Source organism: Halichoeres trimaculatus, unplaced genomic scaffold (assembly GCF_033239565.1).
Source record: "Halichoeres trimaculatus isolate MK-OKI-2021-1 unplaced genomic scaffold, fHalTri1.1 fHalTri1_scaffold_10, whole genome shotgun sequence".
NCBI classification, from domain to species: Eukaryota; Metazoa; Chordata; class Actinopteri; order Labriformes; family Labridae; genus Halichoeres; species Halichoeres trimaculatus.
This window is the reverse complement of record NW_027437187.1, coordinates 3,249,129-3,260,443: the sequence shown is the minus strand read 5'-3', so window position 1 is coordinate 3,260,443 and position 11,315 is coordinate 3,249,129. Positions and strand designations below refer to the sequence as shown.

General features: G+C 39.3%; 1 protein-coding gene across 1 annotated transcript; it reads left to right on the top strand.

Annotated features, from left to right (window-relative positions):
* The first annotated feature begins 97 nt into the window (after nt 1-97).
* On the top strand, nt 98-7,117 carry agk (acylglycerol kinase). Its single transcript, XM_074677150.1, has 14 exons — nt 98-470; nt 557-596; nt 804-883; nt 1,018-1,093; nt 1,198-1,323; nt 1,441-1,535; nt 1,644-1,713; nt 2,242-2,321; nt 2,415-2,472; nt 3,441-3,588; nt 3,676-3,773; nt 4,003-4,073; nt 6,402-6,486; nt 6,641-7,117. Exons 1-14 carry the CDS (start codon nt 361-363, stop codon nt 6,773-6,775), a joined length of 1,272 nt encoding a protein of 423 aa, XP_074533251.1. The 5' UTR covers nt 98-360; the 3' UTR covers nt 6,776-7,117.
* Nucleotides 7,118-11,315: the final 4,198 nt, after the last annotated feature.

Sequence of the window (11,315 nt, the reverse complement as noted above, 5' to 3'; positions counted from 1 at the left end):
GGGATGGAAGTTGGTGTTTATGGAGTTAATTATTTAAAATATACATTTAAATTGGAATAATGCTAGTTTAAATAACTTTAATTTTTAATTCACGATCATGAGTTGTTTTTCCTGTGACTCTTCGGTGAAGATATACCTGTCTTCGATAAAACTGAGTAAAATAGAATACAAAGGACATTGGTTCCGCCCTGTGTTTGTCCGTACTGTTTTTGGAGTTACACCAAGATGTCCATGCCGCTGACATTTGTCGACCAGTGACCGCAGTGATGTAAATTTGTCATTCATTACTACAGTTTGTCGGTGTCTACGTCAATGTAGCAGTGTATTAGGTTAAGGGTTTGGGTCGTTTTAACTGGAACCATGGCCCGTGTAGTGAAAGTGTTTCGTACTCTGCGGAACCACTGGAAAAAGTCCACATTTGCTGTGTGTGTGCTGTCATATGGTTCGTACTGGCTGTACGGGAAACACTGGTAGGCATCTTTGGTTTTTTTAACAGTTTCTTTAAGCAGTACTGTGTTGTTCCTTTGTTTTACATGACTGTATTCTGTATTATCAGTGATAATGTCCTGCGGAGGGAAGCTTGCACCGCTGCCAGGGTAGGACATCACGTTAACGCATAACATATACTTTCATTTGAGCAGTGGATTTTTTCACTTGTACTTCTCTGAGTTGGGTTTAAAAATCAAACCTTTACTCTTGCGTAAGTATTTTCTGTAAACAGTATTTTGCTAAATGTTTACATGCAAAACCATCAAAGAAGTGAAACACTTTTCTCAGCTTTGTGTGTCATCCTGTCTTCTTAGGAGTATGGGCGTCAGCTAATAGATCCACAGGAGAGACTGAGGAAGGCTACAGTGATCTTAAACCCTGCAGCTTGCAGTGGGTGAGTTATAGGCCCCAGACAACATTTTGCCTTTATTATTCATCCATAAATTTGAAATACTGCTAAGTGAAATATAATTTATCTAACCAGATGGAAAAGAAGTGCAAATAACAAAACTCTTCTCTGTTTCTCAGGAAAGCTAACAACCTGTTTGAAAAGAATGCTGCACCCATTTTACACCTGGCCGGTGTGGAGATAACATTAGTGAAGGTAAGCTGATATTATTGAATCTATTTGTATTATACCATCCTGTATGGGAAATCTCTTTGCATGGCTTAATACTGTTTTTTTTTCTTCCCCATGTTCCTCCACAGACAGATTATGAAGGCCAGGCAAAGAAACTTTTAGAGTTCATGGAGCAGACAGACATGCTGATAGTGGCTGGAGGGGATGGCACGCTGCAGGAGGTCATCACAGGTTTACTGCGAAGACCAGATCAAGTAAGCATCACACAGTCTTTTTTTGTCTTGATCCGTCACTAGGCTTTGGTTAAATTCTTATCCAAGAGATTTTGTCTTCTCATTAATCATTCACTGATTAATGTTTAATAACTACAGGACACATTTAGCAACACTCCAATTGGATTCATTCCTCTCGGCTCTCACAATTCTCTGAGTCCAAGTCTACATCATCTCAGTGACAACAAGGTCAAGTAAGTACATCAGCAATGTAAAAAAAAAAAAAAAAACAATCCCCAGGTTTCTCCTTAGAGTTGGATTTGTTTTATTTTATTCTTTAACAATATTTGACCATTTTTCAGGGACATCGTATCAGCAACTCTGTCCATATTGAAAGGAGAAATTGTTCCTCTGGATGTGCTACAGATCAAAGTAAGAAACTGATCCTCTTTACTCTACAAACTGTCACTCTTCTTTTCTTCGAGGCATGTACATTTTCTAACGACCATTTAAGAAAATAATTTCAAAATTTCCAACATATAGGTCTTCTTCTTAATAGATTTACTAATACACAGCAGAGAAATTTATTTTGAAGCACTAGAAAGTGATTATTTTTTTACTGCTGTGTGACATCAGAACATCAGGCGCTCGCTTTTTAAAGATTAAATCAAAGACTTTTTGTATGATCTAGCATTTTCAAAATTGCGTTTGACAAAAGTTTTATTGTTTGAATTATTTTTTTCCCACAGATATTGATGTAGTGTTATTTAACTTTCACATGCTTATTTTCTGATTGTTTTATCAGCTTTCTCGCTGTCATCTTTTATTATTCAACATGTCTGTTTGTTCCACCTGATGAACACTGGCTGCATGCTAGTATGCATGTTGTGATACAAACAAATAAGGCTGGACTGCACCTTGACAGGAACATAAACTTGCATGCTTGTGTGTGTTTTATAGGGAGAGAAAGAGCAGCCAGTCTATGCTCTGATGGGTCTACGTTGGGGTGCTTTTAGAGATGTGGCTGCAACAATCAGCAAGTAAGACTAAATATTTGGTTCTTTAGCTACCAGAACAATCCTAGCTCCATCATATGATTAAATCAACAAGTAACTTATCAATCCTTCTCACAGATACTGGTACCTTGGGCCACTGAAGACTAATGCAGCTCATTGGTTTAGTACTCTACGGGTAAGGCTTCAAACCACTTGTCTAGGTGTGCTTTGGTTAGTGTGTTTGACATGAGGAAGGTGTGAGGCTTTCATAAAATATAAATCAAGCTACTACCAAAAAAAGAGAGAGTACCATGTAAGAAAAAAGTAAATAATAATTGTGTTTTGTGTGTGTGTGTGTGTTGTGTATATCTCTTATATTATGACTTTGTATTTACTTTAAAGAAATCCCTTAATCAAAAAGTTTTTGCTGTTTTAGGTAAAGAAAGAACAATTTGATTTACAATTGAATAACACCAGATGCGTCTGCAGTCCGTCCCCGTTCTGTTACAGCAAACGGATCAAATATTCATTTCAAAGATTCATTCAAGTCAATGTGTCAACTCACACTGGATGTGTTCTGTTGCAGTCATCGTATTTTTGATAGACGTGGAGCTGTGACTCATAAATTCAGCGTAGGGAAGATGGAGCAGGACAGGAAGTCCTACCTTAAAACACCTAGAGACTTTCAAAATAAAACAAACTGTGTCAAAATCAGTTTGTATGTAGCTTGACTACGATGACGAACTTGCCCAATGGGCGGAGCCAGACCAGGAGTCAACAGGTTTTAGGTTTTTCAGCCCAACATGAATAAAGAGAGACTTATCAATGGAGAGGGAAGAGCAGGAACTCCTCGGTCTGTGACTCCAGCTGTCTGTCAGTCATGGGGCTTGATGGACTGAACACACAGCTGGAGTAATTTGGCAAATTCAGTCAAGAATAGAGTCCCACTGCAGACGTACCTGGTGTATTTGAAGCGTAATGATCAAAAGAAATTCTGGTGTCAAGTGGCTCTAACATTGCAGCTCACAACAAGAGAAACACCTTAAGAAAGACCTTAAACAACACACAGAAATTGTGGGCTGTATTTTTGTGCTTTGCCATGTTTCTGTAACCTTTAGTGCCTGATCTATAATTTGAATCTCACACTGAGTTTATATCCATCAGGAGTGGCCTCTGGTCCGGGAAGTCTCCGTGTCCTTCACAGCTCCCAGTCTCAGGCCCCCAGATCTGCCTCCCCAGAAACCCCCTAGACCCAACCTGATGTATCGCATCGTCCGCAGGCTGAAAAACTACTGGTACCCACCTGTTGAAGGTAAAATGGAGTAGTTAAGTGCTTATACCTGGATCAAACCAAGTCCCAACAGTGAAACATTGTTTGCTTTGTGTGTTTTTCTATCAGAGCCCCCAAAAGTGGAAGAGCCAGAGGAGTGGAAGGAGCAGAAGCTTTCAACGCTGGAGCTGTTTGTTCAAACCCACAACAAAAACCCTGTGCAGAGGGTCAGTCCAGAAAGGAATGAGTTCATACCATGTATTGATCTTCAGAAGGATGAAAAAGATATCATGCAGGGGCAAACAGTGAATAACATTTTATGACCATGATAGAAATCATGATGCTGCTGATTTCATTTACTTCATCATGAAGTGATCATGGAAGTGTGGAGCATGTGATAACTGACATAATCTGATGATTAACACGTCCGTCACTCTTCTCATTTGAATCTTGCAGCGGCTCAATGATTCCCTGATGATCTTTGCAGAACCAGACGACTTCACTGTGGGCGAGTTCATCACTGTTGGGTCAGTAGTATATATTTACTTTCATTTTCAAGTTATGTTTATGGGCTTTTTTAACATTTTTATTTTAAGAGGAAACAAGAAAATGAGGGATGGAGTGGGATAATGACATGAAAGGAGCCTCAGGCTGGAAACAAACCCAGACTGCACACTATATGGGCTCACGATTTAACCAGTGGCCAACCCTGTGCAGTACATATGTTTTATAGTCCACTGCAAAAAATGAAGGATTTGAAGGCAACATTAAATAGAATAGAATAGAAAGTACTTAATTTATCCACGAGGGGGTAAATAAAGCGATTGATTGAGTTGTTTCAAAGAGACTATTTTCCAAGTCCTTAAACAGAAAGTTTACTCTCTAACTGACCTAGTCTCAGGGTAAGAAAGCACTCAGAAGCTGAGCACAGCTGAAACACAGGATCACAGAGAGTGTGGCTAATATTAGCAGAGCTAGCACCACCAGCCTTCGTCCTTCCTGCAGGTCAACATCCACATGCGTCTGCATGTTAAGCTTTGCGTGTTGCTCTGGCCTCGTAGATCAATGCCAGTTTGATGAGAAAACAGCCTTTGCACAACTTCATCTTCATTTTCTGAAAATACTGAAAAACTGCACCAGTTCTGGGATATGATCCATCAGAGGGCCGGGTAATGTATCTAAGACAGATCAAAACAAGCATTAAGAGCCTGTAACTGATGTAATCTTGTCTCTGCCTGATAATTTCAGGACGTCTTGAGGCTTGAATGTTAAGTTATAATGTATTTTTAGTGGGGATGAGTACCCAATAAGGTACTTTTATAGGTACTGACTGAATTCTGTCAGAAGTACCAAGTTCTGATTCACTCAAAATCAAAAGGTACCATGTTTAGGTACCTGAATGCATCCTTGTGACTGTGGGGGAGTAGAGAGTGGCTGATTTTCCATGCTGGACATGAACACAGTATTGCAAGGTTAAAGGTTATTTTTACTTATTAAAGAATAGATGTGTTAAATTGGAAAAAAAAGATATTTATCATTAAACAAATTCATATTATTACCATATTAACACACACACACAAAAGTACCAAAAATTGGTACCATAAACTACCGATACCAGTTGCAAGGTACCAGGCATCGGTAGTTTATGGTTTCAAATGTGAAAGGTACCCAGCCCTATTTATTAGTTGTATTTTTGCAATAACATACTAAGCCATGATAGCTATGAGTTATTATTTGCAGGCTATGATGCACTTAGAAGGAAATAACAAAATTAGCCACAAGCTAACAGCTCAGCTAAATCAGCATGTATCGGTGCATTTTTGGTCATCTCTGCTTGTTTTCATGAAGGTGTGAGAGCATCATGGTATCAATGCCATAGCCTTTAACCAACAGACTGTATGATACATAGACATGGTCTCTGTGATGTCACTCATATGGTTCTGATACTGAGTTTTGAAGCCCATTGGTGGCTGCTGCCATACTGTAAAATCTTGATTTAACTTAACTTTGTTTGGATGAGGTAAAGGGCGAGCCTTTAGCTTCTTTGCAGACAGCTACAGGATGCGCTCTTGTTAGTGAAGTCATTGATATGCCCTTCAATGAGAAAATTCATAAAACTAATAATTTGATAAACAACTAGTCATAAGAAAATTCACGTGATAGAGAAATTAGCTGCTCAGACATACCCGTTTATTACACAAGGCCATAAACACGTTTACTTTTTCCTTGGGAGTTGTCTTATTTGACTTGATGTGTATGTGGTTACTGGCTCCTGCAGCCAGCCTCAAGTGGACACTCGATGAACCGTGTTTTGTAACCCTCCTGCACAGCCTTCACAGCCAGAGGTTGCCACTTACTTTAACCTACAGCTCCAGCTAGTGGCAGGTGACTGCACTACAGCATGGACACATATTGTTATTGGCATTCCCTACTTCTCTGACACATGATAATCTGTTGGGGGGCTGCATGGTGGGGCAGCAGTTAGTGCTGTTTCTGCGTGTTGGTGTCCCCGGCTGGCCTGGAGTTTTTACGTGTATTCTCTGTGCAGAGGGATCAAATCACAGTCCAAAAACCTGCTCATCAGGCAGATTAGTCACTCTGAACTGCCCACTGGTATGAGCGTGTGCGAATGGTTATTTTCCTCCATGTTAGCTTTGTGATAGGCTGGCTGTTTGAGGTGTTCCCTCAACCTGTGCCCAATGACACTGAAATGGGAATGACAGTGGATGGGTGGCTGATCTGTTCAGCTGCCTCCTGACTCTGATGCTTACTAGCAGGTGACTAAGTGCACAGCTCCTTGTTATGTAATGATTATGTTGTGAAAATGAACAAATGACAAATGATTTCTTTTACAGAAATAAAAAAGAAGAGGACTCAACAGTTTTCACTAAAACCTCCACCAAACTGGAAGCAAGTGCTTGTAAGCTGCAGCTCCCAGAGGTGAGAAACCTTCTGTGTCCCCCCGTCGTTTCCTTTTTTTATTGAAGAGAAAATAAAAATATTTGAGGACAACAACAGAATTACTCAGTTAGGCCTGTGAAGCGTAGAACATTTGTTTTTCTCCTGACAGTTAATGTTCTGCTCAACCTTGCAGGGTGCCGGAGGTTTTTACAACATCGACAACGAGGAGTATGAGGCCATGCCTGTAGAGGTAAGGCTGTTGCCACGGAAACTCAGATTCTTCATCAGTGCAGAGCGGAGGGAGCAGCTCCTCGCACAGACACAGTGATGAGAAAAACATCAGACGCAGGAACTGCAGAACAAACACAGACTTCAAGAGAAAGACAAGGACCAGATGCCATCAAAGTCAGACAAGGATGTTTGGTTTTAATCAGTTTGAAATGAAGAACTCATGATTTAAAAAGTCTCTTTGTTTCCACATCTATATATGGAAAAGTATTACATTACAGCTCATTTAATCAGTGATGGAGAGGATTTTATGACATGAATATGAAAGGACCAATGCTTTGTTTCCAAGTGCAGGTTGTCTTACTACAGACTTGATGTTTACTGAATGGTTTACTGTCAGTGCTTTGAACACGGTCAATAAAATCATGGCTTTACAATCAAACACTGGATATTTTTATCGTCACAATAAAGCACAGAGGTCTGGCAGACTCCTGGTTTCTTCAATACTGCAAAACCAAAATCTACGGACAAATTTATAAGCCCCCCTATAAAAATGTCATTGTTTTAAAAGTATTTCCCAGGTGCTTTGAACCAGAGCGACACATTTTGACACAGCTTTTTTAGACATCCAAGTTTTATTTTGGATACTTATATTATTATATTTTGCACGCAGAAATGAAAGTATTCTACAAAACACAAAAACTTCCAGGGTCAAAATTATTAGCCTCCCACAATCCAATTGTCAGTTGTGTTTCCTTTTTGCTGGATAACTGCCTGCAATCATTTGTTGTAGTTTTCAACAAGTCTCTGACTCTTCTTCTGAGGAATCCTGGCCCATTCTTCTTTGGCTTATCTCTCAAGTTCCTCCAGGTTTGATGGTTTTCTGGCATGGACATTTTTCTTAAGGTCACCACATATTTTCAATTGGATTTAAGTCTGGGCTTTGTGCAGGTCATTCGATTACATTTACCTTGGTCTTCTGAAGATAGTCCTTCACCAAGAGAGACGTATGTTTTGGATCGTTGTCATGTTGGAAGATAAAGCGACGACTCAGACCCAGTTTTACTGCTTAAGGTTTTCTTTCAAGCTCTCCACATATTTTTCATTATTCATGATTCCTGTGGGGACGCTGTTCTTTGGGTTAAATGCCTCTCCCTGTTTTCTCTAAACATAAGCAGTGTCTCTATGGTCAAAGAGCTCTACTGTAGTCTCATCAGACCATAAGACACGCTTTCAGTATGACTAATCTTTCTCCAGGTTGTCCCGAGCATACCTTAGTAGGGATGGTTATTGATAAGATTTTGTCAATACTGATTCCCTTATCCATTCTGCTTATGGATCTGATTCTTTATCGATTCCCTTATCAATCCCTGTAGTGCATTTTCTCGGTACAAAAAGTAGCTTTACTGGTTTTCTGTGTCAACAACATTTAATTGAGTTTACTGTAAATGAATAAACTGTAATTGGTCCCTGAGTCTGGATATTTCTGGGCATAATTATACAGAAACAGGTAATGATTGCACATAATGTGATGCTGATGTACTGTGTTGTGATATATTAATAATTCAAGTAGGCCATCTAGTGTCTCAAAATGGTTATAGCAATGGTTTAAGTTGTTTGGAAGCTTTCCATAGTTATGAAGTGAGCCATGAGCCTTTCAATTGCCTGTTAGCTTTTCACATTTGAAATTCTCAGTATTATTTTACAAAGAGTTGATTTGATATGTTTCTATGTTGAAAGTTGAAATTCTACTCTGAAGCTGAAGTTATACTGATGTATGCTAACTGCTAGCATATCAATGCAGTTTCCCATAACATAGCATCAAGCTTGCGCTATTTTGTTACTTTGGTAAATAAGATGATTTACACATTTTGAATGTACTGTACATGAATCTCCTGAGAGAGAGTAATGTACATTTCTTTATGAAGCCACTTCAGTAAAACTTCAACCTGAAAATCCTGAATCAGAGTTTTCTTGGGAAATGTTATCTAACTGCTAAGCTAAGTTAGCTGCAGTAGACTAGTCGACGTAAGGCCTGGCAGCTCCGGCACAATGTAAAGAATAGATAAGAGAATTGTTAAGCACAAAGGCTAACGATATTAATGGATTGAAACCTTTCTTATCCATTCTCAACAGGAACCGGTTTTTGATTCCCATCCCTATACAAGTCTGGCTTGAAGATGTCTTTTCATTAAAAGTGCAACCTCGCAGTCCATTCCTGTGCAGAGCTCTAGTGACGGTCTTCTTGGAGACTATGATTCCCTTTGTGGCCAAGTCATTCACCAGTGTCTTGGCAGTTGTTCTGGGGTCTTTACACACATCTCTCACTAGTTTTCTTTCCAGTGTCTTTGAAATCTTTGGCTTCCTACCTCTGCCAGGCTTGTCCTGCACTGTGTGGCTGTCTTTGAGTTTCTTGATTATACCTCTGACACTTGGAAACGATTGGATATCTTTGTGTATCCTTCTCCTGTTTTGTGTGCATCGATTATTCTTTTTCCCAGGTCCAAACTGATTTCCTTTGTTTTTGGCATGGTGCTTTCTTAACTGACAGCTCACATGACACATGCTTAGGCTTTTATACCATGTTTTAACTTAATTGTTGAGTGAAATCACCTGTTTCACCTGATCACCTTCAAGCACATCACCTGCAGAGTTAACGCACATCACTGCACTAAAGTGTTTTGTGCAGTGACTTAGGCCATGTCCACACGTAGCCGGGTATTTTCAAACCCATAGTGGGCAGTGTTTTCTAGACGTAAACCAATCAGAATGAGCCCCCGTCGTTCAGCTGTGACGTTTAAGAACTGAAAACTCCGTTAACCGGCGTCTACACGAAACCATGAAACTGGAGTTTTCCAAAATCTCCACTTTGACGGGAGTTTTTAGAAAACATCGTTTTCGGTGACGTAAAACTGCGGTTTTGATTGGAAGACAGGCGGTAACGCATAAAAAAATGTGCGTTTTCCTAAATACCCGGCTACGTGTGGACATGGCCTTAATAAATGGCTGTTTCTTAAAGGGAGGTTATGATAATGACCCTGGCCATTTTAGCATTTTCTTGAATAATTATTTATTTGGTGAGCAAATATAAATATTTTGTGCCTTCTAAAGAAACCTATTATGTTCAGAAATGGAGTGTTAGAAATTCCTAGCTCTGTTAAAAAAGTACTTGGAAAAATCCTGAAGAAACTTAAAATTTCATGGGGGGCTAATAATTTTGTCCTCAACTGTAAGAAAGTGTTTATTTCCTGTCTTTTAGTAAAACAATGTTGTAGAAGAATCAATATGAGCCACATTCACCTTACAAGTCCAGAAAATATCTCAATTCTTAACAAAAATGATGCCTAAATGGCTCAAAATTATCTGCTAATCGGGTTTACAACATTTCTTATCAAGTCACTTAAAATTAAAATGTTTTAATTCTAGAAACTGAAACCAAGAAAAATTTTCAACCCACTTTTTGATTCTTTGCAAAAAATTCAAGCAGAATTTTTTATCTTTCAATATTTTGAAATAAGACGTATATTTCTGGACATGTCAGGTGAATGTGGCTCATATTTAATCTGACCTTTGCTTTGGCTAAAGTTTTAGCAGCCAAGGAGTACATATGAAGACAGAAAGTCAATGTTGGACAAATTTTCCCAGCAGAAGGAGAAATAATTATGAGTAAACCGTGTTTCAAAGTTGATGTAATATTTTGATAGTCTTGTGGTATCTTTGAGGTGTTCAGGCTCTTAAGAGTTAGAGCAGTTTGAAGGTATTTTATATGAACAACTGAGGGAGAATAAAGGGATGCTGCAGCGTTCTGAAAGGTTTCCAAGTGCTCATAATCTCAGATGAGGAGTTTGGCAGACTCCCTGCTGAGGCTGGGTCTGATCTGACAGATGGTGGAGACAGAAAATCTGCAGGATTAAAGCAGAAGCTGCATTTCCGGCCTCATATCGGGCTGTTCAGGAAACAAAGGAGGGCTCCTCATTTTGTTATTTTGAGAAAAGACGGCTGAATCTGATTGAACCTTTGCTCTTGATGGACTTCACTGCTGTCTTAAGTTACGTGAGGAGGATTATTTGACTCGTGTCACTTTTGGCTCCTGCTGCAGGGAAATCTGGTGCTGCTTGTTGCTTTGCTGATCCTTTTCTGTGTGTGTGTGTTAAGCAGTGTTTTCCAACTGAAAAATTCACCCTGCTGTCTTTGAACAGTTTATAGACAAAAAAAAATCATCAAATAGAAAACATCATTCTTGTACTTGGGAGACATAAATCTATGAAGTGCCCATATTTCCAACAATGCAACTTAAAGCTCCTCTGAGGAATTTGTCGTCAGTGTTGATTGAACAAAAAATATGTCTATCTCTCTTGTCTCTTACTATTAAAAGTCCTGTCATTGACACAAAACCTCAGCTTCTAGGCTTTTAAGTCTCAAAGGGAGATGAAATGTTTTCTGGCTCTCATCTGTAATTATTTCTCTCTGTCCAGATCCACCAACTCGTTAAAAGCTTTGTTAGTCTGCCTCACTGCTTTTTTCACATTCCATCCATGAAGGCCTGGCTCTCTTCAAGCACAGTATTCTTTCATTTTGTTGCTGCTACCTGAGTTTTTTCCCTGTTTGCCTCGATGATCCTTGAAGTTTATGTGAAAACA

Bases quoted from the DNA above. Each gene is read 5' to 3' on its own strand.
- agk (XM_074677150.1), top strand. From the start codon at position 361: ATGGCCCGTGTAGTGAAAGTGTTTCGTACTCTGCGGAACCACTGGAAA. The intron at 2,322-2,414 runs GTAAGACTAAAT...TCCTTCTCACAG, and splicing joins GTGGCTGCAACAATCAGCAA to ATACTGGTACCTTGGGCCAC. The intron at 3,774-4,002 runs GTCAGTCCAGAA...TGAATCTTGCAG, and splicing joins ACAAAAACCCTGTGCAGAGG to CGGCTCAATGATTCCCTGAT.